Source organism: Salvia hispanica, chromosome 4, assembly GCF_023119035.1.
Source record: "Salvia hispanica cultivar TCC Black 2014 chromosome 4, UniMelb_Shisp_WGS_1.0, whole genome shotgun sequence".
Classification (NCBI taxonomy): Eukaryota; Viridiplantae; Streptophyta; class Magnoliopsida; order Lamiales; family Lamiaceae; genus Salvia; species Salvia hispanica.
Window position 1 is genome coordinate 28,552,338 of NC_062968.1, and position 24,284 is coordinate 28,576,621.

General features: G+C 32.3%; 3 protein-coding genes across 3 annotated transcripts; all 3 read right to left on the reverse strand.

The window, feature by feature from the left end:
- Positions 1-1,730: 1,730 nt before the first annotated feature.
- Positions 1,731-3,036, reverse strand: LOC125223767 (WUSCHEL-related homeobox 4-like). Its single transcript, XM_048127060.1, has 3 exons — positions 2,711-3,036; positions 2,152-2,451; positions 1,731-2,044 (listed from the first exon to the last, which is right to left on the reverse strand). Exons 1-3 carry the CDS (start codon positions 2,948-2,950, stop codon positions 1,895-1,897), a joined length of 690 nt encoding a protein of 229 aa, XP_047983017.1. The 5' UTR covers positions 2,951-3,036; the 3' UTR covers positions 1,731-1,894.
- Positions 3,037-13,693: 10,657 nt separating this feature from the next.
- LOC125221948 (eukaryotic translation initiation factor 5B-like) lies at positions 13,694-18,193 on the reverse strand. Its single transcript, XM_048124298.1, is given in 11 exon segments — positions 13,694-13,984; positions 14,067-14,186; positions 14,429-14,986; positions 15,092-15,151; positions 15,233-15,409; positions 15,500-15,590; positions 15,677-15,777; positions 15,854-15,961; positions 16,048-16,813; positions 16,815-17,962; positions 18,068-18,193. Coding segments are annotated over 10 exon segments (2,952 nt in total). The 5' UTR covers positions 17,720-17,962; positions 18,068-18,193; the 3' UTR covers positions 13,694-13,918.
- A 2,761-nt stretch (positions 18,194-20,954) lies between these two features.
- On the reverse strand, positions 20,955-21,567 carry LOC125221949 (ethylene-responsive transcription factor ERF011-like). Its single transcript, XM_048124299.1, has one exon. The coding sequence runs from the start codon at positions 21,477-21,479 to the stop codon at positions 21,114-21,116; it is 366 nt and encodes a 121-aa protein (XP_047980256.1). The 5' UTR covers positions 21,480-21,567; the 3' UTR covers positions 20,955-21,113.
- Positions 21,568-24,284: the final 2,717 nt, after the last annotated feature.

Here is a 24,284-nt window from a genome sequence, read left to right on the forward strand (position 1 = left end):
TAGTATATATATGCTAAGGCCTTTTAGTTAGGAATTAGGATACCTTAATTAATTGGTTTGGGTTAGGAGTATTTTTTTTTATAGTTCATTTGTTTAATGGCTTGGGCCATTTAATTCACTTACAAGTGCCTTTAATTAAATAGATTTGTGTTGGTGTTCGGAATATAGTGTAGGTACGTGGATTTGCTGGGAGTATATGTACTGCCTTCATATTTTCTTTGTTTTGAGTAATTTGGGAAATATGCGTAGGTGGTAGGAAGTATATGTACCTTGTTTTAATCCTTGTGTTATGTATTTGGCTATACTTGATTTGAGCAAATTGGATTTAATTTGAGAAAGTAGAATTAGTCTTGGGTATGTACGCGTATGGTGGCTGGAAGCACATTTTTTTTAAGCTACTGTTTCTTTATTTTGTTTGCATGTGTTTGTTTGGAACAGTGAATTGATTGGAATGAGTTTGGCTTTTTAAGAAAGAATGAAGGATAAATTGAGCATACACTTTTAGGATGCGCTAAGTTTATTATTTTGCAAAGTCTAATTTTGCGTGTCATGGTATTTTAAAAAAGGGTGAACTTATGCACGTTGTTGCGGTTGGAACAGAAAGGGATTGAAGAGTAAGCTTTCGAGGTGGGCTTTACTTTTAAATAAGGACTCTATCCTAAATATTTTTACTATGTGAAAGGAGGTGAAAAATGTTTATCTTGCCATGTTTTGTATTTGAATGAACCATATGTCGTGTCTTCATACTCGGCATTTTCCGTGTCTTGAACGCTTCTGCTAAGTGTCTTTTCTTTAGAATTGTTTTAGAATTGTTTTAGTATTGAGAACCTAACTCTTTTCAAAATTGTTTACTTTCTAGTCTTTATTTCTTTAGAGTTTAGTTGTAATGATACTATGTTGTTTTCTAAGTCATTTCAATTTATTAAATATTTTGGTTAAAGATGTGTGTTTTCCCCTTTCTTACCCACTTCTTTAATCGTCCCCTAGTCGCGATCAACCGTGTTTTCTATCCTTAGAAAATACTGGCGTGACAAATCGTTCAAAATTTAAATAAACCAAAATATTGAAATTTAAGAGAAAGTTAAAAATTGGTAATGGATGCTTAATTTGGGATAGGGAATATCAGGCCCATTAATTTATGGGCCTTTGCCGCCGAAAACACATTTATAATTGTTTCTTTCCACAATATAGTTTCCCATAAATTAATTTATGCATTATAAGAAATCATCATTTCTTGGATAATCAAGGATAATAGGAATAAACATATTGGCTTTTATTATGTTTTAATTATTAAATAAAAATTTATAATAATGTATTTTGAAAATTATATATAAAATACTCCAGATATACTATCACGGAAGATAATTTGTATTGTATGGTTACACTTACATCTAAAGCAATTTTCAAGTGCGTATTATTTTAGACTCATTTTGTGACTTATATATACAAAATGCATGTTGTCACCATATTGCTTGGAGAAAAATCAGGATCGACTAAAAATTCCCCACAATAATATTAGTGAAAATACAAAAATCGTCCTCAATTTATAGTTAGAATAATTTAATCATGTACTTATAATATGTGCAAGTTTTAATAATTTAGTTGACTTAGTAAAACGGGGTCCATTTTTTTATTGAGTTTAAATGTTAAAATGCTACTACTATAGAAAGATGAGACAAGTACGTTGTAGACAGATGAAAAGAATTGTGACAAATTGTTGACAGACGAACGGAGTAATTATTCATAATTGATCATCACAAAGAGAAGATTTCCTTCATATTCAAAGAAAATCAGAGATAAAGAAGCTACACAGATACCATCACCAATAGAAACTGGATCAATCGAAAGCAAGTTACAAAAAAAGAAGATTAAATTAAGTTAAATTCAACACTAATTAATCCGAACAATAATCCCTGAATGAAGATCTCCCTTCGGGGTGCAAAGGAAAAAGCTTCAATGTCCTATCTCCCTTTTCCTCTTCTCTACAATATTTGCTCACTTCATCGAAAACGCACTTCCTCTTATAACGATTATTCTCCTCTTCCTACATCAATAGTATTTCATTTCATCAGTACACGTCACATTTAAATAAAACTTATTAAATATTTCATTTCATCAGTACACGTCATGTTTATAATTAATTCGACGTACCTTATTTATTGGCGACGATAGGAAGAGGGAAGAAGCGGGAGGCGGGGGCGGTGTTCGGGTAGAAGGAGAGAGGCCGAGGCTAGTGCGCTTTTGCTTCTGCCGCTCGCGCGCTTTATGGTTTTGAAACCAATAAAACACGTTTTTGCCTTCGATCTTGCCGTATTTGCCGAGTTGCGCTGTGATCTGCTCGATTTGCTGTGTGTTCGGAGTTCTCATGCCGCTCCGGTATAGCATCTCGAGTATTCCGATCTGCTCCTGCGTCGGATTCCACCGCGTTCCGCCTGGCTGCGCCGCCTCTACCTGTACACATATATGCCTTAGTTTTCAACATGCTTTTGAAATATTGTTTTTTGTTTTTTTTTCACAATATTTCATGCCATATAAATTAGTACTCCTACCTTTAATTTTAATCAATTATTGAAATGAAAAAGGTATTGGGATTGAATTATTAATTAATTTATTTAAAGTGTTAGTGGATACTACCAAATTAGCAATGATGGGAGATTTGCCATGCACAATATTATAAGTGGACAATTTGATTAAATTAATTAATTACTACCTGAGATGATTCTTTCTTGTGAACTTCAACGTTTCTTGGACTACATTGATCGGGTTTTATGAAGCTTTTGAGGTCGAAGGAGGAGGCGGTGGTGGTGGAGGAGAGCGTGTCGGCAGCGGTGGTGGAGAGTTTGGGGGCGAGGGAGCGGAAGCGCTTGCAGCCGAGGGAGAGGGAAGGGGGGTCGTGATCCCAAATGAGTCCACGTGGCAGTTGATGAACCTTCATGGCTTGAATTCCCATGGAAAATTGAATTTTGAGGTATGAATTTTGATGCCAAATTGTGTTATGGTTATATAGAAGAAGGTGGTGTGAGAGAAGGTGAGGGGGAGGGAGAGAAAAAAGCAAAAAAATAAACAAAGGCTAAGAAGAGAAAAAAAAGTGGAGTGATGGTACTACTAGATAGATAATTAACCAAGACCAAATGATGAGGTGAGGTTGACTTATGATTTCCATGTTTAAAAAGAGAGATGGAAAAGTTGGGCTCTAGAGATAAAAAGGGGTTGATGGAAATTAATCCTTTTTCTAAAAGGTTGGGTAATTTACTAAAATATAAAGATTTAAAAAGTAAATTTGTCATAAGGATTCATGTGGTGTGGATGTACTAAAGAAAAGTGTCCATTATGTTAAAAGAAAATTAACAAATTCAAATATTTTTTTAACTAGCTAACCCCGCATACGAATTCATCTTCGAATGTATTAGACTTATGAATGTACGATTCAAGATTATATACATAGAAATATATCGATTATATATACTAATGAAGATTAATAATATCACATATGTGTGATGAGTCCATCTCCGATCATACTAGATTCATGCATGTACAACTCAAGATATACACATTACATACACTATTTTACTCACACAAGACACAACTAAACTATTGATTGATGGGGTTGGGTTCATTATTGAAGAGGCGTGCGTGTGGTGAATGAAAGGGGTATATGTAATGTGCGTGTGGTTGGATAGTCCAATCCAAGTTTAATTTTCTTGCTTTCATGATGAGGTGCCTCTCCCTCTCTTTTTTCTTTTCCTTTCTCTTTTTTTCAAACTTTTATCAGTGTAAAGTTGGAGGGAATGTGCTAAAGTGAATCCCACAATCCCAATAACTTGAAAATGCAAATGCCTTTGTTTTATTTCTAGTTGCCTTTTCGAGATACCAATATGTGTGTGTTTCAACAGTTAAATGCCGTCTTTTTAGTGTTAAAATTTGAAAATTATTTATCTTGGCTCTACAAACAATTTTTATTGGACCCAAATTCCCAATCAATTATATATCAACCTGCACCGTCAATGAATCCATTATATCTATTCACGTTGATCAAGAAATATATTTAATATTCCTAAAAAATAGATGGGCAGTTATAAAATATTTTCAAATTATTCATATTTCAAATGCCAATAGGCAATAAGCAGATATATGTTTAAAAAATAACAAAAAAAAAAAGTGGTTTGAGACACATAAATGTGACATGATTAGACAATTGTTGGAAAATGGTTGGATTAAATAAATAGAATGTGGAAAGAAAGGGACTATGTAAATTAATACTGCATGCACAAAAAACCATATAATCCAAAAAGTTGTGTATTTGTATCTTTCATCAGTCTGTTATTTATTGGGAACTGTTAGTTCCCCAAATAGTTTAAATCCACCAACTCACTTTCACAAGAAAAATACTAAAAAATGTCTTTCATTTTAGTACTAGTATATTAGAGAATAAGATCTTGCATGATTTTGTACATCTGGGTTCAACCTTCATGTACACAGTCGAACATAAATTATTTGATAAAGTATTGTGGATGATAGCAAACGCAAGTATCAACTATATAATCTATCAACAAAGTGTTATTAGTAATTTATTATACACTAAAAAAATTGTTAAAAATAGTACTTTTAATACAACTAAGAACACTAATTTGTATTTTTAAATATACTTCCAATGCTTGAAAACATTAAACACATCCTTATTATTGGTGTCCCAACTAAAATTTGAGAACGTAAATAGAAGCGTCCTAAAAAAAGAAATATTAAGTTTTAATTTAGGAATAATTTCTTTTGCATTCTAAATTGGTGCTATTTATTAAGATTTTCTATATAAATAATTGCATCTCTATTACATATCATACGTATGGTGTTAAAATGACAACCCCTCTTAAAGTGACACTGTGACACCACTTATACAAGAATATTATAAACGCTTCTACACAGCAATATTACAAACACTACACATCAATCTATAGATTGTTGTATAGTGTGTCGGATATTGCTGGACAAGAAAAATTGTTGTATAAAGAGCAACAAATTGTTGGCTGTCTTTTTCAGATTTTTTTTGCCACGTGACAACTTATTATTTGCCCACGTATATAAATAATTGGTCAGGAATGGTGGTATGATGTTATTTTAAGGGACGGTGACACCCTAAGATGCCCCTCGTACGATATTTTACCGAACAATGTGATGAGAATGATTAAGATAGTATGCTAGTTTGCGTAATATACATATTTTCAAATAATGTCAAATTCAAGTATTACTATAAATGCGCAAACGAACTTTTTAATTTTTGGAGGTGAATGCGGAAACGAGCCTTACTCTCTTAATCATATATCTATAATGAAATTATGCTATAGCTTTTTGCCGACTACCCAAATTGTGGTGTGCATTCGTTATTTTCCTTTTCATAACAATAACTAGTTTCCAATAAAAATTATACTGAAATTGCATAAACGAATCTAGTTTTTCTTGATCATGTGTCATTCCAAAATTATACTGAAATTGCATAAACGAATCTAATTTTTCTTGATCATGTGTCATTCCAAAAGGTTAATTTTTTCTCATCAAACCGAATATTAAAATCATGATGTTCATTTGACGATTTCCCTCAACAAACACCATTTTTTTTTAAATATTCAAATATGACTTTTCCGCATCGAAAATATGAAATAAAAAAAATCAAATTAAAGACTTCTGTTTGTAATATTCCATTATTTTCTATAAGTTTGATATATTCGTGTCATGTTTATAGACTCGTAAACATGTACTTCCCCTTTATATATTAAGAATCGAGGTGAAAAGCAGAGTTAAGACATAGTTTGTGTAGAAATTCATACGGTTCCACACTGAAGCCAATTGGTGACGGGTGGAGGTTCATAAAACTTATATAATAGTTTCAGTTTTATCTTTTTAAGCCAACTGCTTTTTCAAAATTTAGGCTTGGAAAGCCTTCAATTAATTTAGAACTTTTGAGCTCGATTGACATCTAAATTTTCTAATCTCGTACAAATTGAATATGCCTCAATTGCAAATAATGTTAAATGTGTCTGTATTGCTGAAGTGCAAAGATACAAAAAAGATTCGATATTAAAAAAACAATCATTTCTTTAATTATAACAAGAATTTGAAGAACGATGCTTGTGTTAAAATTATAATATCTTGTCCCACATCGGCTTGGTGATGATCCTAGCTTCTCTATATAAGTGTGGATAACCCTCCCCCTTATGAGGCCTTTTAAGGGGTGAGTGGCCCATTTCTAATATGGTATCAGAGCAGGGCCCAAGTCGATGATGGTTTATCTCTTTATCTCTTCTCTTGCCTACCCACGTGATGGAAGTCCGATGTGTCATTCCGGCCCACACGTGAGGGGGCGTGTTAAAATTCTAATATCTTGTCCCACATCGGCCCACATTGGTGATGATCCTAAACTTCTCTATATAAGTGTGGATAACCCTCCCCCTTATGAGGCCTTTTAAGGGATGAGTTGAAATTAGCTAGTGTGAGATGTCTAAAAACTAGGAGTGTGATTTAGAGGAATAATAATGAGTCAAAGATAAAGTGGGGCTGTAAGTTGGATGGCATGATAAATTGCCCCACTCAGTGGAACAAACGGTGGGATTCCATCATTACAAAAACAAACAAATTTTGCCATCATTTCTATCTCTCCATTTTTCTCCATTTCTATTTCATTACAGTATAAAATATAGTGAAGTTAAGAATTACGGATTAGCAATTATAAAAGCAGTTGAAAATATAAAACAAATGTTCTATCTAAAATTATACAAATTAAAAAATATATAAAAAAATAACAGCACACATCAAGACGTTATCCGTCAATCCTCATCCATCATAGTATTAGACACACCGCAGCTAAAAGGTTTGCACTAAAATATTGGAGTTACTACCAGGAGTTCTACCAATGAAGAATTCTCTTGTAATGAATAAAAATAATTTTAACTATGCTCCTTAAATGTTGTAATCATATCTTTTTTCAAGTTGAGCATCGTTAATGAGAATAAAAGGGATTTTTATAAAAAAATAATTCAAATCGTGATGTCATAATAATTAATGAAAATATATTGTTATTAGGTCATATATATACAATTATAGCAAACACATCCATTCTTAATTTTAATAAGAAAGAGATTTTTACTTAGAAGATAATTAGTGGATGAGGATATGGAAAATCTGGTTATAAGTAGTCCTCGTGGGCACAGGGCACTTAATTATATCCTTTTTTGAACCTAATATTACTATCATTAGTAATGACTAATGACATTGATTCATTAACTAATTATAGGGGTGTTATACTCCGTGTGAGTGATAGTTTTGAATTGTAGAGTTTGCTTTTAGGGGTGTTCGGTTGGCAAGACTAAATCTTATGATTAAATATGTATTATGTTTGGTTTATAATATTGACCCTCAACTTAATCTTAGATGGATAGTCTCATAATAATTAGCCATAGCCTCCCCCCTCCAACTAAAATAATCCCACAACTCAATTCTAGATAGATAGTCTCATGATTATTAGTCATGACAACCGAACGCTACCTTAGTATATTCATGAATATAATATAATACTCACTCTGTCTCATGGTACTAAGTGAAACACTACAATTAAACACGAGTTTTAGGAAAATAATAATTAAATTATTAATATAAAGAGAATAAAAAAGGAAGAAAATAAAATAAGAAAGATGTAGAAAAAAAATAAAATATTATTAGTAGAGAATGTGTTGGTCCCATCTTATTAGAGATAATGAGTTTCCAAAATTAGAAAATGAATACCTTTATTAGATGAACTAAAAATGATATAGTGTATGCGCTTATGGAACTGAGGAAATATATTATAGAGTACTTAGTCACACTAATATGAAAAAGAGTAATGCTATGCAGCCATAATGTGGCCAGCCACACAATGACATTTTTGTAAATAAATATAAAAGTCAATGCAATAAATTAATAGTAATAGTTAGTGCTAAGATAATTTTACTTAATTACCCTTTTCTCAATTTTTTACTTCAAATTTTAAATTTACAACATTCTCTCTCCATAATAATTTATGCACAATTTACGTCAAATTATATGCACAATTGTATTGGAAATAATCATATCATAGCTATTAACTAAGAGACATCACGATATATCATAAATAAATTGTGTTAATAAGTACTCCCTCCGTCCCATTGAAGATGACCCACTTTCCTTTTTGGTTTGTCCCAATCAAGATGACCCATTACTTAAAATGGAAACACCTTTATCTCTACTTTATTCCTTCTCTCTTACTTTACTCTCTCCTCTTACCACATAAAATATAACTGCATAAAATCCCATGCCGCCCAAAAAAAGGGTCATCTTCCTTGGAACGGAGGGAGTACTTAGTATGTATGCTTGCAATTTTAACATTAATTGTTTTTAAGTACATCAACAATGGGGATATATACAAAGGATAGCAATTACTGCACGTTAACATATTAATAAAGTTAAAAAAAATCAAAACATCAAATACATACATAAAATATAAATAAAAATTGTAAAATAATGGAGTAGATCATAAGTCTTGGAAAATCAATTAAACATTCTATTTCATCTTTTACGTGTATTTTTTTTTTCTTATTAGTGTCGTTTATTTTTAATTTTATGTTTTTCTTTGATTTTACATTGTGGTGTTATTTAATACGTGAAAATATTTGATCCCAAATTATTAAATAAATTTAAGATCAATAAAAATTCTTCGTCAAATTGAAGATCAATTCAAATCTCCAATCTAATCTAATAGGAGTACTAGATGACACCCAATTAAATCGAAAATCTACTCAGGATCTAAATTACTTAAATGAATGAAAATTAATTTGAATATCAAATTATACAATCGAAGTAATTAATCTTTAGTTACATTAAAGATCAATTAGAAATAAATAATTGAAGTTTAATTATAAGTAGATTAAGCATATTATTAAATTATAAAATATCATACTATAGTTATATAATATAACAAGCTGTTAACAAAATTATAATTATTGATAATACAATTATCATTGATAATTAATCTATAATAGTATCATAAATGTAGGATCATACTATACATGTAAAAATTGACACTGCATATTGTGTATATATTTTCACGTGAGATATCATTTATAGTTGATTCAAATTTTCAATTGTGAATTTCAATTTATATCATATTATATAATATTATATTAGAGAATCAATTGTAGTATATAGTATCATATTAATTGAGTTTGTTTATAACAATAAATATTCTTTGCTTGCAACAGCATATTGTATTCTTATTTTGTAAATGTAATATCACGTGGCTTTAAATGACAATTTACTTGGTACAATCCATTAAAAAAAATTAATTTTTTAAATAAAAATTATATATGATTTTTGAACTTAAGGATTTGATTTCCAAATGTCTTAAAATTTGTCTGACATAGACGACATAGACAAGAGTGCGTACTAGAAAAAAAATACATAAGGCGTAATTGCATGCTTATGTTATGGGCAATTGAAATTTTGGTTGATTTCTACTTAGTATCTCATATGATCTTCGGTTGAGGATTCAAATTGAAAGTAATTGAGTAACTGAGAGTTTCTATTGATTTGTGATTTTATTTTGAACAATTATGAATTTTAATTGATCATATTTCAGTTAATGATTTCAACTGATTGTTGAAGATTTCAACCGAACTTTTTTTTTTGTTATGGACTACACAATAGTACTCCGTGTCACAATTTTTTTATGAACCATTAAAAATTTCAGTTTATTTTATAGATATTTAATAATAAATTTTTATATATATATATATATATATATATATAAATACTTTTGATATTTACAGTCTTTCCCCAAAAAATTTGAATTAATTTTATAAAAAAATTTGTACAATACAATGTTTACACCTATTATTTATGAGTTATTTAAATATTAACTTTAAATACAATACTTTAAATTATTTCATTTATAAGAGAATCTAAATACACCATTACCAATTATCGAATTTATCATCATGAATATTCTAATTTTAAAAGTAATTTTACATATGACTAAATAAAAATTAATAATAGTACTCCACAAAGCAATAAATTAAAGTAAAAGGAAAAACTGAAAAGAAATCGACATAAAATTAAGAATTAAGGTGTTAAGTATTTAAAATTTTATATTTCCAAGAGGATTCAAATCATTTAATGACTTAGTCTCTTCATTGTACTACATTTATATGTAAGGGTATGTTCTCACAAATTTGATACTTTTAAGACTTACTAATTTCGAGTAAATCAGCATTGAGTGTAGAATTTTTTATTAATATTTTATGTTTTATGGCTGGCCACATTATGGCCATTTAGCATCACTCTACGAAAAAAATGTCAAAACCATGCCTTCTTGAATCTAGACCTAGTGTTGGGGAACATTTTTAACCTTGGAAGTTGATGGCTATTTTACTTCCATTGACCCATTTCAATTATGATCAAATTAAAGTGAATCCTCTAAACAATCATTACCTTGATTGAAATTTATCCCAATTAGATTATTACGTACCCTTTTATTTCTCCCAACAATGTAAAGAGGCCTCCTTTTTTCTCTCTTTCCATCTCTTGTTTTTATTTAACAGATAAAAGAAATGGAATGTTTGGTAAGAGAAAAAGAGGATAGCATGTTGCAACAAATTTGTCATGTCGTGTAAGGAAAAGTGGGTGCAAAAACTTGTTGCAGTGAAAAAAGGGGGTTATGTTTTGGGTGGTGTATTTGCAAATGCCTGACAGTCCAAACAAAAGGAATTTCATGAATTGATGGCACTCAAATAATTTCTAATTTTCTTTCGAATTCCAATTTTGTTATTACATTCATCTTTATTTTTTGGCTTTGCTTTTATTTGTTTCTTAATTTTTGGCGGGGATGTGAATCATGTGATGATGTATTTTGAGGTAGTTGGCTAGAAGTATTTAATTAGAATGATTAAGTTCGTGATTATTTGATATATAATGTTCTAAACAAAACTAAAGAAGTATATCATGCATTACTATCTCCGTTCCACAATAAGTGTCATATTTTACTTTTACTATAAGTGGTAAGTAGACCACACATTCCACCAACCAATTCTACTCACATTTTATTATAAAACTAATACTATATATAAGTGGCATCCATAATCCACTAACTTATTCAACTCACTTTTCTTTACATTTCTTAAAATTCGTGCTCACACTAAATGTGACACTTAATATGAGACGAAGGTAGTAATAACAGTTTTATATATAAGAAACAAAACTCTTGAGGTTGAAATAGTTGAAAACGTCAGCGACGGAATAGTATTTGCTGCTGAATATGGACAGATGCAAAGAACGGAAGTGAACCTTGACCATGAACAATTGAAGCGGAGATGACACGCCAAATGCGTAATTCAATAGTCCTCATGGGCCGACTATGGGTTGGTTAGCCCCCAACCCACCGAGACTAGCGAATATAGTAATAGTATAAGTTATAATTGCATTTTCTTTAAATTTTAATTGACTTTTTTCAAAATTCCATGTACGTACACTTTTATGTTATAGGTTATACTCCCTCTATCCCACAAGAATATGCACTCTTTCCTTTTTAGTCTATCTCACAAAAATATGCAATTTTCAATATTGGAAAGTCTTTTCTCTCATTAGATGGGCTCCATTTTCCACTAACAATATTTTAATTACTTTTTCTTTCTACCTCTCATTTACTTTACCAATTTTACATTAAACTCGTGCCGAACCCAAAGTGCATATTTTTTGGGACGAAGAGAGTATCCAGTACTGCACTATTTTTAAAATTTTAATATCCAATTAAAATTGCATATTAATTGACTTTAAAATTCGAAAAACATTTAACGAGGGAATTCTTCTAGGGATTTCAACCCCTTTTGTGGTATTATTGTTCCACTCATTCATTCAAAGAGTTAAATCTTGACCTCACCAAAGTCCAAATTGTTGCTTCTTTTCTCAACCCTTTTTCCTTTCATGTCCACTAACGACATTTAGCATTCCAATGCCTAGCTCTCCTTCTACATTTTCTAAGTGATCGCATGTTTTCTTAAATTATAGTAGGAGTACTACAATTCTCTATTATTTTTATGTACTAGTAGTATTTAATATCGCAATACGTACATCCGTATCAAAGAACATCTGTATCATACTGTAATACTGTATAAATAATTATACTACTCCATATAATCAAGTGAAAATATCATGATTTGAATTTATATGTACTTTCTCATAGCTTTTCTAATAGAATTAAACTCAAAGAAGATTTAATAAAACTAAAGTAAACTCAATTTACAGAAATTTAACAAATAACAAAAATAAGTACACATTTATTAAAGGTTATTACATTAAAATAGATGGGAATGACAAAGATCGAGAAATAAATGAACTAGCTATAAAATTAAAATTATGAGTAATATTTTAAAATACTCCTTCCAAATTTAAATGATGTTTAGGCACATACGCACTACTACTATTTTTTAACCACGAAACAACTTGAAACCCCTTGATTTTAATGCATAAAAAATAGGAGTATTTTATTCAATAAAAAGTAGTAGTAGTATAAAAATACTCATAATCATGTCAAAATATTTGTTATTAGATTAAATAATTATTGAGCTAATAATTGCATGAGATGTAAATGTGAGCCATCGTATGTCATATTCATGTAAAATATGATAAAATATTTGTATGCATATGAAAACTAGAGAGAGAGAGAGAGAGAGAGAGAGAGAGAGAGAGAGAGAGAGAGAGAGAGAGAGAGAGAGAGAGAGAGAGAGAGAGGCAAATAATTGAAGGGTGTGTAGGTTCCTTCCCGCCATGCACGGAGTCACGTGCTTGATGCCAGCTTGTAGCCACGTGCACTGTATCTCATCATTGCCATGTCCACTAATGCTCGAATTCTATGATTGCTAAACTTTGAAAAAAGAAATTCCAATCAATTAATTAATTTTATACTCCTACTGTATTACTCAAAAACATCATCATTACATAATTGCATACGTCCCCCAAATCTTTATTTTAAAAAGAATCATATAACTGGGCACATAACTGAATTCTCAGATATGTCGATCCAATAATTAGATTGTACGAACTTATAAGAATATATACTAAAATATGAAGAATAAATAAAAATGAATGAACGTTGCGTAATTGTATTTGCGCAGATCAAACGCGACCCGGATCTAGCTTTGTCCTGGCAAATGGGGAACGCAGAACATTGTTATAGTAAGAGTTATATATATCTACTAAATTTCTACATTTTTCTCATTTCTCTACATAATTCTTGAAGCTAAATGTTCATCTTGAATCAAGATTACTCAAAACTTGTCAATTCAATACTAAGGTGGTGTTCGATTTCCAAAATAAAATAATATCAAGATACAATCTAAGATTGAGTTGTGAGATTATTTTAGTCGCATGGAGTTAGCTTAGTTATGACTAATTATCCCATAATTATTCATCTAGGATTGAGTTGTGAGGTTGAATCTCATGAACCAAACACACTACAAATTCGATCCTAGATACAATCTTGCAAACCGAACACCTCCTATAAGTACGACGGTATATTTAAATAATGCAAATGGACAACGAGATTAAGAGAAAGATGAGAAGAGAAAACAAATCAATAATTAGTTCTCCATGCATGTATTAAGGCTAAAAACTTTGTAAAACGTCTTAGTTCAAACTTGACTGGTAACTAATTTTTGAAAATTTCCTTTTGAAGATCTAACCACTCTCATATGACCCTAGTCTAGTAAAGTCATTATGATTGAATTTCAATCCAAACAAAATCCATACTTCAAGAGAAAAATGGTGTGGTGAAATAAATGGAAACTCATTTCAACAATAGAATGCGCAATTGTGTAATGTTTGGTCTCGTTCATTCTGGTCGCTATCGAACTCCATTAGATTAAAATCATGGTATCCCGAACTCTTTTTTCAAATCCGTAAGTAATCTCACATCTTCGGGAGACACTTCATCCTGCACGTCAGTGAAAAGGAGTGAGGATATTACTGTTGATGGGGCATCGTGATAAATCTAGTAGGACCGAGAAATATCAGACCTTGTAGTAAGCTTTAAGCACATCAATTGAATGCCTTGAGATCTTGCTTTTAAGCAAGTCTTCCACCTCAAAATGTCTCCCTAACATTTTCTGTTGCTCCTCAGGGTTGCTGCCAATTATCTGCAAACAACATTCTTAATACACTACAAATTCAATATCTCATACCTTAATGGACACCTTTTGCCCTTTCTTGGCAGAATTAACAGGATTATCATTATTTTTAATAGATGCAACCCGACCAATTTCGAGAAATCCTCTCTTAGGGACACATATAGGTGTTCCAATCTGTATGAGTTTGGAAAAATATTGTGTATTAATAAGCAAAATATACTTGAATGCTATGTAAATTATAGTATGACTACCTTAGCAATGCCTTCAGCAACATCAACTCCCAAGATAATCGGATCTTTCGTATTGAAAACACAGTCTGGTATGATCTTGAGGACACAGGGGAAAACCGCATCCTTTGCAGCATCTCTCTTCTTTTCCAACTTGAAACTATCTATGTGTGCCTTGAATTGATCGAAAAGGTGGTATATAATGTCAGCAGTGAAAATTTTGACACCAAGTTCATCAGCATGTTCCTGAGCATCTGTTGCTACTTTAACATCAAAAGCCAGTATAGTCCCATATTCCTTTTTCTTCTCAAGCATGACACTAGCCTTCTTCACGTCCCTCTTGTGTACAGGACCGATACTTATAGTACTCACCGGTATGTTAACTGCCGGCGTCTCCAAGAAGTCCAGCAATGCTTCTAAAGACCCAAGTGTAGATGCCTGAACACACACCCCTTTACCACTTTTGCCAATCCTACTCATCACTTTATTTACATAGGCCATGGAAGATTCTTTGATATCCTCTATGTAATCATTAGGCCCCACAACATATAGACTAGCACCTGCAATAGCATGCTCAAGTCCCTGGAGGAAGAAATAAAGAAAGAGGGCAAATTTAGCAATATTTCAAGGCAACTAACATAACATAAGAACATTATATATTGCAATGAAAATGAGACAGTTAGTTACCTGTGCAGCAATCTTGATACATTGGGCAGCCTTGATTTCTTTGTGATGCAAATATGTTCCCTGAAAAGAAATATTGGAAATTTTAAATATGACAAATTTTGCAAAAATGCAGCAGGAGCAATAAATTACGCCAAGTTCCACCTTGACTCTGAGCTCTGTCATGGGGTGGGGTGTTAGCAATGCTCTAATTGAGGTAACGATTGGTCCCTGCATGCCACCAACAACTATTTGATCTCCTTCACGAAGCACGCCATTCACTAATACAATGTCGATTGTTGTCCCATGTCCTTCATCCACTTTGACCTCCAAAATAGTACACTGGGGGGAATTTTGAGGATAAAGGGTGAGAATTTCCATTTGAGTATCATTCATTCTCATTCTAAAGCAACAGTAGGCTAGGGAACAAACCTGCACTTCCTCGCTATATGTAAGCCTTTTAATCATCGTCTTCTGAGCCCATTGGACTAGCAGCAACAGTAAATCTGGGATGCCCTCTCCACTGTTGCCAATTACCAACAAGTCAGAAATTGCATAAACTTAGTAGTAGTAAACAAGATGGAAACATAAAGTAGCAATTAGAAAAACCTTTTGGCACTTGTTGGTACAATGTTATATGTTTCCCCCATTTCTTTGTTCTTATAATACAACTCGGTATTGAGGCCCAGCTCCTTAAACTGAGTAATAATCTGTAACGAAAACCGCAATAGATAAGAAATAAACCGGTGCTGAGACGTACTAGATAAGGCAAGAGATAAATATGACCTCAGTTAGCCTCCTGTTAAATTCAATCATGACATCTTTTGACTGTTGTTTGATTGCCTTTCCTATTGGTGCATTACGGCAAGTCTTCCACCCATAAAGTCTGTGAACCTACAGAAAATACCAAATGAAAACAGAGGAACAGCATGTGTATAAAGAACTCAACAATGCAAAGATACAAGGTGGTGACTACTCACTTTGTTCAAGGCAATTACAAAGTCTGTATTTCCACTTTTCAAAAGATTGAGTGACTCAATTGTCTGTGGCTGCAAACCATGCATTAGATCAACAATCAAAATTGCAATATCACATAGTCCTGATCCTCTAGAACGCAGCTTGGTGAAAGATTCGTGTCCGGGGGTATCGATCACTAACAAACCGGGGACATTGAGCTTTGCATCAGCTTTCAGGTGCTTTGTCCTCTCCCTTATATTCTCAGCAGGGAAATAGGTTGCTCCAATTTGCTGTGTAATCCCACCCGCCTCGCCTTCTTGGACGTGTGTACCTCTAATAAAATCAAGCAACATCGTCTTTCCAGCATCGACATGGCCCATAATACAACATATAGGAGACCGAAGGTTTTGTCCATTTCGAACAGGCTGATCATCAACAACTTCTGTTTTCTTCTTCTCTGCCACAGAGTTGTTTTGAACATCCACATTCTCCAATTTTGGTGGCATCACTTTCTCAACCAAGCCAATTGGCATATCCTTCTTAGGCAAGGGCTTAGATTCTGAATCAACTTCTTCATCATCAAATACACTTTTTCCTGGTAACATCAAGTCAGCTTCATCCCAACGTTTGGCATCCCACTCTTCATCATCTTCTTCATCATCATCAACTCCATTGTTGTCGACAACATCAGTTACCTCAACATTCTCTGCTTCAACAGAAGCCAACTCCAACACAACATCTTCTCGGATCTCTTTTGCATCAGTGCTCTCCCGATTAGATTGGTTTTTGGGGCTTTGATTTTTTCTTCTGGTACAGAGGTCTCCTGGCAGGCTCTCCAGTGGGTAGTTCCAATTTCGCATTAGCTAATATTTGATTCCTCATTGCCTCCAACCTCCTAGCCTCTTCCTTGTGCTTCCCAGTAAGAAGCTTCCCTTCTTGCCTTTTCTTGAGGAGCTTCTCCTTCTCCCTCTCCTTCTTTAAACGCTTTTTCTCTTCAGCCAATCTATCCAGTTCTTCTTGTCTAAGCCTCTCCTCTTCTTCTTTTCTCAATTTCTCTTCTTCTTCGCGTTTCTTCCTCTCTTCAGCCTCCTTCAGTTTAGCAAGCCTCTCCTGCATCTCCCTCACATGCTTCGAGACTTTCTTCCCACTTACTTTACTATTTGTATCTTCCGGTTTTTCTTCCGCAGCAGACGCCTTCTCCTCTTACTCTTTGCCCTCCTTTTTCTTCTTCTTTGATGTTACAGCCTCCACATGCCCCTCCTCTTCAGCCTTCTCTTGTTCGGCAGGTGGAAGAGGCACGCCAAGCTCAGCCAGGATCTTGTCCAGGTCCTCTTCTTCCTCTTGTAGATTTTTCCCACCTTTCTTCTTCTTCTTCTTCTTCTCTTTGTTTTTCGAAGCTACATCTTCCTTTTTACTCTTACAATCACCACCACATTCAACAATATCAGATGGTGCATCGCTTTCTTCTTCGAGCAATGTGGAACCGAACGATGCCTTCTTCGACTTCTTCTTTTTACCAGTAAAACTAATACCAACATCATCTCCATCTTTATCTCCGCACTCTTCCTCTCCATCAACCAATTCAAATGCGGAAATGTCATCATCTTTTTCCCCTCTTTCAACATCATCATCATCATCATCTTCTCCTAGCAACCCAAAAGCTGAAGCAACAAAACCACTGTTATATCCACTCATTTTTCCCTTTGCCTTCTTTTTTCCACCAAATTGAATTGCAGGAGCATCATCCTCTCTCCCTCCTCTGCAGAGACATTATCCCCTGCTTCTCCATCAACATCATTAAACGCCACATCATCTTCCATCGCCAACCCCTCCTTATTTGATTCAATTGCAGTGGCGCTCTTCCTCCCCATCGAATTACTTCAAATTGGTACTTTAAATTCATGAATCGAAGCCACGCAGGCAGATCAACACAAATCCCTGCATGCAAAAACCATATCACTTTCTGTTTTCAAACCAAAACAATTCCAAAATATCACACACAACAATTTCACAAACAATTATGAATAATCGCATACAACTCACCTCGGTTAATGATTGAGACAGAATGAAGCCAAATCCTCAAAATTAAACTAGGGTTTCTTACGGTGGTGGATCGGATGAGTGTGTTTATAGGCAGTTTAGTAAAATTTGGATTTATTCTTATGGTAACAGAATTTTTATTAAATGTCTCGAATTCAACTTTATAATTTATTAACCACAAGAAACGTAAGATTCACTTAACATGAGTATAAAAATTTTAGAAAAGAAGGAAGGTGAAACTGCAATTTTTATGAATTGGTGTCAATTTGGACTTGCCATTTTACGAAAGTTGCACGGTCCAGTTAAAAAGTGTTAACACATTTTTTATGAAATTTTAAAATTTTCAAAATATATATGGCAAACGCATAATCAATTGTCACTTCCCTACCATGTATCGATAGAATCCCTCCTTTATATTTCCAAATTTAAGACACTTGCATGTGAATTGTTTCCAAATATGCTAAATCTTTTTTAGTAACTTATTTTATATACTTATATTATTGTTATACGCATATATAATATAGTACGTAATAATTATTCTTATGGTTGAATTATTTTTCAAATATTTAATCAATATTCATATTTAATTATAATAATTTTTATGAATGAATTATTGTCATATAAAATATTTCATTCAAAATTGATATTCTATCAGCAAATCAAAAAATATACTCCAACACACAAGTGTAAAACTAATAAAGCCCAAAATTTGTTGGGGACAAGAACACTAACAAATTAGAGCTTATGTTTTAACCTCAAAATTATAATAACCCATTTAATAATCCTAGTCATACCAAGTAATTTTGATTATAATAACCCTTTTAATTATATTGTAATTTATCTTTCTTTCTTAAAATTTAATTTTATACTGTATAATACTATATTACAGGAGTATGATTTGTTCCAGCCAATTAAAATATATAATTATTTTACCATTTAATTTTACTGTTATCTCATTGTAAATTTAAAATTAGATTTCTTAACTGTAAATTTATGTAATCATTCACAATATTAAGAAATTCGTGATTCATAACCCCCCCCCCCCCCCCCCCCCCCCATATTGTCGTTCTGAATATAAAAAATTTAATTAGGATTTATCAATTTTTAACTATAATTTCAAATACGTTTTGCCTAAACTTGTAAACTCCTTGAAACGCAATAAACCTAAAGAACTTATTTGATGATCATGTGAAAATAATAAGACACTGTAAATAATTTTATTTAGTTACGTTATGTAACATAAAATGCCCCGAAATAAAACTTAAAGAATTTAAAGTGAAGAACATGATTGGAATACATTTTCGTACGTGGATAATTAAATATTCCATTTTTCTAGTTACGTGAAGGAAAGCGCCGTCCAAAATTAATTAAGAATAAGTGCCCAACCTAATCGGTCCCCCAAAACTAATATCAACGCATGTAGGAGTATTAATTTATTCATTTGACCCACTAATATTTATTTCATATATTGATTATGAATTAATGATCATAGTGATGGTTGTAAATTTATAATGTTGCTCATAAATAAAAATAGGATAGTGATAAAATTATATAATATAATTGAGATTATAATATACGAAAATAATAGAATCTGTTTTTATTTTAATTAGCTTTTCAATTACAATAAGAAAAATGCTTAGTATTTTTTAATATTTTTTCATATATGGAGATAAATGATTCTATTGTTATTTAAATTTTAATGTATAATATCTCAGGATGATTTGTTTTATGGAGTAAAATTTTTAACAAAAAAAAAAGAAGAAACAAGTGAGATTGAAACAAGCTAGGAAAATGAGTAAAGGAAAATTAGTCATGATATAATATAGGTACTACTGCTACGTGTTTAATTTGACACAGAGCTCGAAGCTTGGGCATGCTACTGTTTTACGTCAAGACCTAATATTAATTTAATCTGACGTACTAATAGATACTTATTCACTCCATAATTGTTTAATTTTGTTGTTATCCTTAAATAAAAGGTGAGATAAAACAAATGTGTATATCAGTAGGACCTAGGATTGGCGTGCAACAGGTGTCAGCTTAATGTTTTATAAATATATCAAATGGCAAAAATCATGTGCTACAACACTTATTTTTTAATTTAGTCAGTTTTATTATTTTTGTTTCTTTTCTATTTTAATTTATTCTGTGTTATTATAAATATATTTGTAGCCATGGTGAGGATAAGGCTCCTGCATATAAGCTTAATTTTATAGATAGGATCTTGATTTGAGCACATTATAATATTTATATGCTAGCATAATTGGACTTGGAGTGTTATAATGTCTAATGTAACATTATTTCCAAAAAACTAATGTTATACTAGTAGATTATTAATTTCCTTCCAAATTGGCATGCTCTTAATTCTTAAATTTGTTTTCGTCTATCCAAAATTGATGTTTCATTTACACAAATTACATTTCCTTGATTACCACTCTCATCTCTCTTACAAAATATTGAAACTCGAATTTCAAAAGTTCTTTATATTCCATCCAACAATAGTACGAAGGATATTCATTCAGAATACGTACTAGTCCACCAAAAAGAAGGATTGTAACTCTCTATCTTGTCAGAAAGCTCATCTCTTAAATACTCACCCTTATACGTAAAGATGTTGCTAAATTCTAAGTACTAATCAAATAGAATTAATTTAAAGAAAAAAAGTCACCGCCCACCTGCCTATCAACCTTCCAACAATCCAACCCATTCATACTCAATCAGGACCACTAATCTTTATTTGTATCTCATTATTTTTTATTGTATACTATTTAGAACATTATTTGAACTCATATCTATCTTCAATTTCTTAAAAAACAGATCTTAAATCTAAAACTGATTGGACCAATTTCTGCCATGCTATTTACTCAATGTAACAGTTTAAATCGAATAATAAGAAAACGACCAAAATCACGACTCACTAAATTAATTTCATCAAGAAACTAAAATTAAAAATACCTTGTCTATAATTAATTAGATTTACATCTTTTTGGTTTAAATCTTAAAACTAAAAACAAAAGAAAAAGAAAAGATGAAAAGCAGATAGCAAAAATCAATTCTCCTCCGATGATTCAGGAGTGGGAAACTCATTCAAATCGGGGCGGGGCGGGGCGGCGGCCTGCATCGCGTCGACTCGAGCGCCGACCTCGGTGGCCTTTTTCCTGATGGCGGCGGCGGAGAGGTCGTGGTGGCCGTACTCGGGGACGCAGTCGGGGAAGTTGAGGCGGGCGGTGGGGCCGCGGAGGAGGAAGACGGCGGTGTCGTAGGCGCGGGCGGCGGCGACGGGGGAGGAGTAGGAGCCCAGCCAGATTCTGGAGCGCTTGTTGGGCTCCCTGATCTCCGCCACCCATTTCCCCCACTTGCGCATCCGAATCCCCCGGTAGGGCTTCTTCTCCGCCGCGCAGCATACCCCTTCCATCGATTGGGGGAGAATTGTGATTTTGGGGGGGGGAATTGATTTAGGTTAGGGGTTAAATTGAGATTTGTGTGAGAATAAAAAGGGTGGGGACTGGGGATTATGATGATGGAGTCTTATTTATATGGAGCTGGAGAAGCTGGATTCGTGAATTACTATGTTTCATTTTTATTATTCATAATATTTTATGCTTTTTTATTTTGTTTTGTCAATCTAGTCCTTACTTTAAAAAGATTTGATGAAATATGCTCCATAACTTATACTATCCTCGAATGAGATTCAGTAAGTTTTAAAAACAGTGTGTATGGAACAATTAAATTATACGGTAACTCTAGAAATGGTAAAGTATAAAATTATGAGAAAGGGATAATTTAGGAGTAATTAGGGCGAATGAAATGAGAGCATGTGTGAAATTATAAATGTCCAATTGAAGAAATTGAATGTGAGAGTAGGCGGCGCAAGATGGTGGCTGACTAGCGGCGCTGCCGCCGCCAAACTATTCATTTCATTATCAAAATTTAACGCCGACATCGTCCTATCTCTCTTCTACTTTAATTTAATTCTTCTACAAAAATTACTACTAGAAGAAAATTGACATAATTTATTTTTGATTTATTTGGTTTACGCGAATATGATGACATGCATAATGCATTTTAACATACATAAATTAGATAAATAATGTAAAAATTTTATTTGAAATTATGACGTGGTGCGTACTACTTGAAATAAAACAGAAACTAGTACTTGGTTTTCAATAACATAGCGTGTCTTTACTTGTTTAGCCGACATGTTACATCCTCATTTGTGCAGTCTTTCTCTTTCACAACAAAACAAACTACTATTGTTCTCATCAACAATGATTTGTCCTTCACTCAAATGATATTTGTGGAATGGATAGATTTTAATGTAAAATTGCTGGAGTATAAAAATTATGATACACAGATTATCAGTTGAAAATATATAAATAAATAGATAGCCGAATATAGGACTGATATTACACATACGTTTAAAATAAATAAATTTTATTGTTAAGCAATAAGTTTTTTTTTTTTAAAGGTGAAAGTTGAGATGTTCGCATGCATTGAAGCAGGTAAAATAAAGATTAAACCATTTCACGTCACATTGAGGAAATCGATTTTGATTTGATCTTATATTAATATAATGTTTTTAACAAATTAATCTCTACCGGCTCTCAGATTCCATTATATTATTATTATTATTGTTTTTGGCTTGTCTTATCGAAAATCTGTTTTGTGGAGTAGGTGGATTCCCTGTTTGAATTGCATGTCATATTTATTTAAAGCTAATAACAATAGTGAACGTAAAATTTGAAATCAAATAAGATATTTTCAAACTACGCGCCACTCCAAGATTGATCGATTCTATGCTGCATGTATCGCTCCGCTGCTCGTCTTGGCGTTGGTCGGGCTCTCTCGAAATGGATGATCCCCAACCTGCACCTTTAGTACAATTAAAAATAATTAGTGATTGTGAGTGGCCTAAGAGCATTTCCACGGTGATAAAATATATGTACCTTTTTAGAATGTAATGGACTTCAATAATTAAAAAAGCAAACATAAATAACTACTACTAACTTTTTACCTTTTGTATCAGGAAAATGTAAAGATAAGTACCTCCTCAAATAAGAAAGCATAAAATTTTATGATAAAAAAAGAAAGATAAGTACCTCCTCAAATAAGAAAGCATAAAATTTTATGATAAAAAAAGAAATATGGTTATTTCTCTTTACCTTTCTATTTATCATTTTCTTTGGAGATGCTCTAACAACCATCATACCACTCATGTTTAGATTGCATGAGTACTCTTGCCCTTATTAAAGTTATTTTTTATAGTATAATTTTTTAAATTTATCCAATCCAAAATTTAATGTTAATTGTTATGTAAAGATCACATTAATTATCTAAATCATCTAAATATACTTTTAAAATGAAATAGTTAAAATTTTAATGTGGATAACCACGCTGTTTTAATGATAAAAAAATTGATTATTTATTTATAACTTGTTGACAATTGTGTGGAAAATCTTTTGAGTCTCGAGAGCAGATCTTACCCCACCACACAGTAATAATCACTTTTGAGTTTTGACTATTATTTTATTTGGCTATATACATAGACAGAAAATTGCTACGGAGGAGTACTATATTTTTGAAACACAACGTTATTTATGAACACAATATTGTCACATGCTGAATTAAGCATTGCTGTTAAATACAAGTACTAGTCAATTACAGATATAGAAATCCAAACTAATACAATTATACAAATATGACCAGTAATTGCAAATATTTGACTCGTTTCGCATACCTCACAAAAAGAAAATGTTACTCCCATTAAATTACTCAATAACCCATGTCAGTTCCATATTCGGCCTATTCCAGCTCCAAAAATAACCAATTCTAAGTTTACAACATCCCACCAATATAAGCCATTTGATATTAGTAATAGACGCCCCAGATTTTCACACGTCACCACTCAAATTGATGTTAAATATTTAGACTTCCATGCACGAAGGGTATAATTGGTATGCATATTAGGTTCGGTTATGGAAACTGCTGAATAGATGGATAATTATCTACTAGTTGGCAAGTTACAGTTTCCTAATTTTTTGGGTTGAAATTATATATTCCACGTTTGATAAGATATTATACAATCGTTATAAAAGTGTAAATGATATCTCATTTTTAATCAATAACAATTTATGTGTTACAATCGAATTATAAGACTTCTTTGATTGATTTTGAATCTTAAAAAAAGTGCTCACCATTTCTACAATTGTATAGGAATTTA

Bases quoted from the DNA above. Each gene is read 5' to 3' on its own strand.
- LOC125223767 (XM_048127060.1), bottom strand. From the start codon at position 2,950: ATGGGAATTCAAGCCATGAAGGTTCATCAACTGCCACGTGGACTCATT. The intron at 2,452-2,710 runs GTAGTAATTAAT...ATATGTGTACAG, and splicing joins ACAAGAAAGAATCATCTCAG to GTAGAGGCGGCGCAGCCAGG. The intron at 2,045-2,151 runs GTACGTCGAATT...CTATTGATGTAG, and splicing joins TATCGTCGCCAATAAATAAG to GAAGAGGAGAATAATCGTTA.
- LOC125221949 (XM_048124299.1), bottom strand. From the start codon at position 21,479: ATGGAAGGGGTATGCTGCGCGGCGGAGAAGAAGCCCTACCGGGGGATT.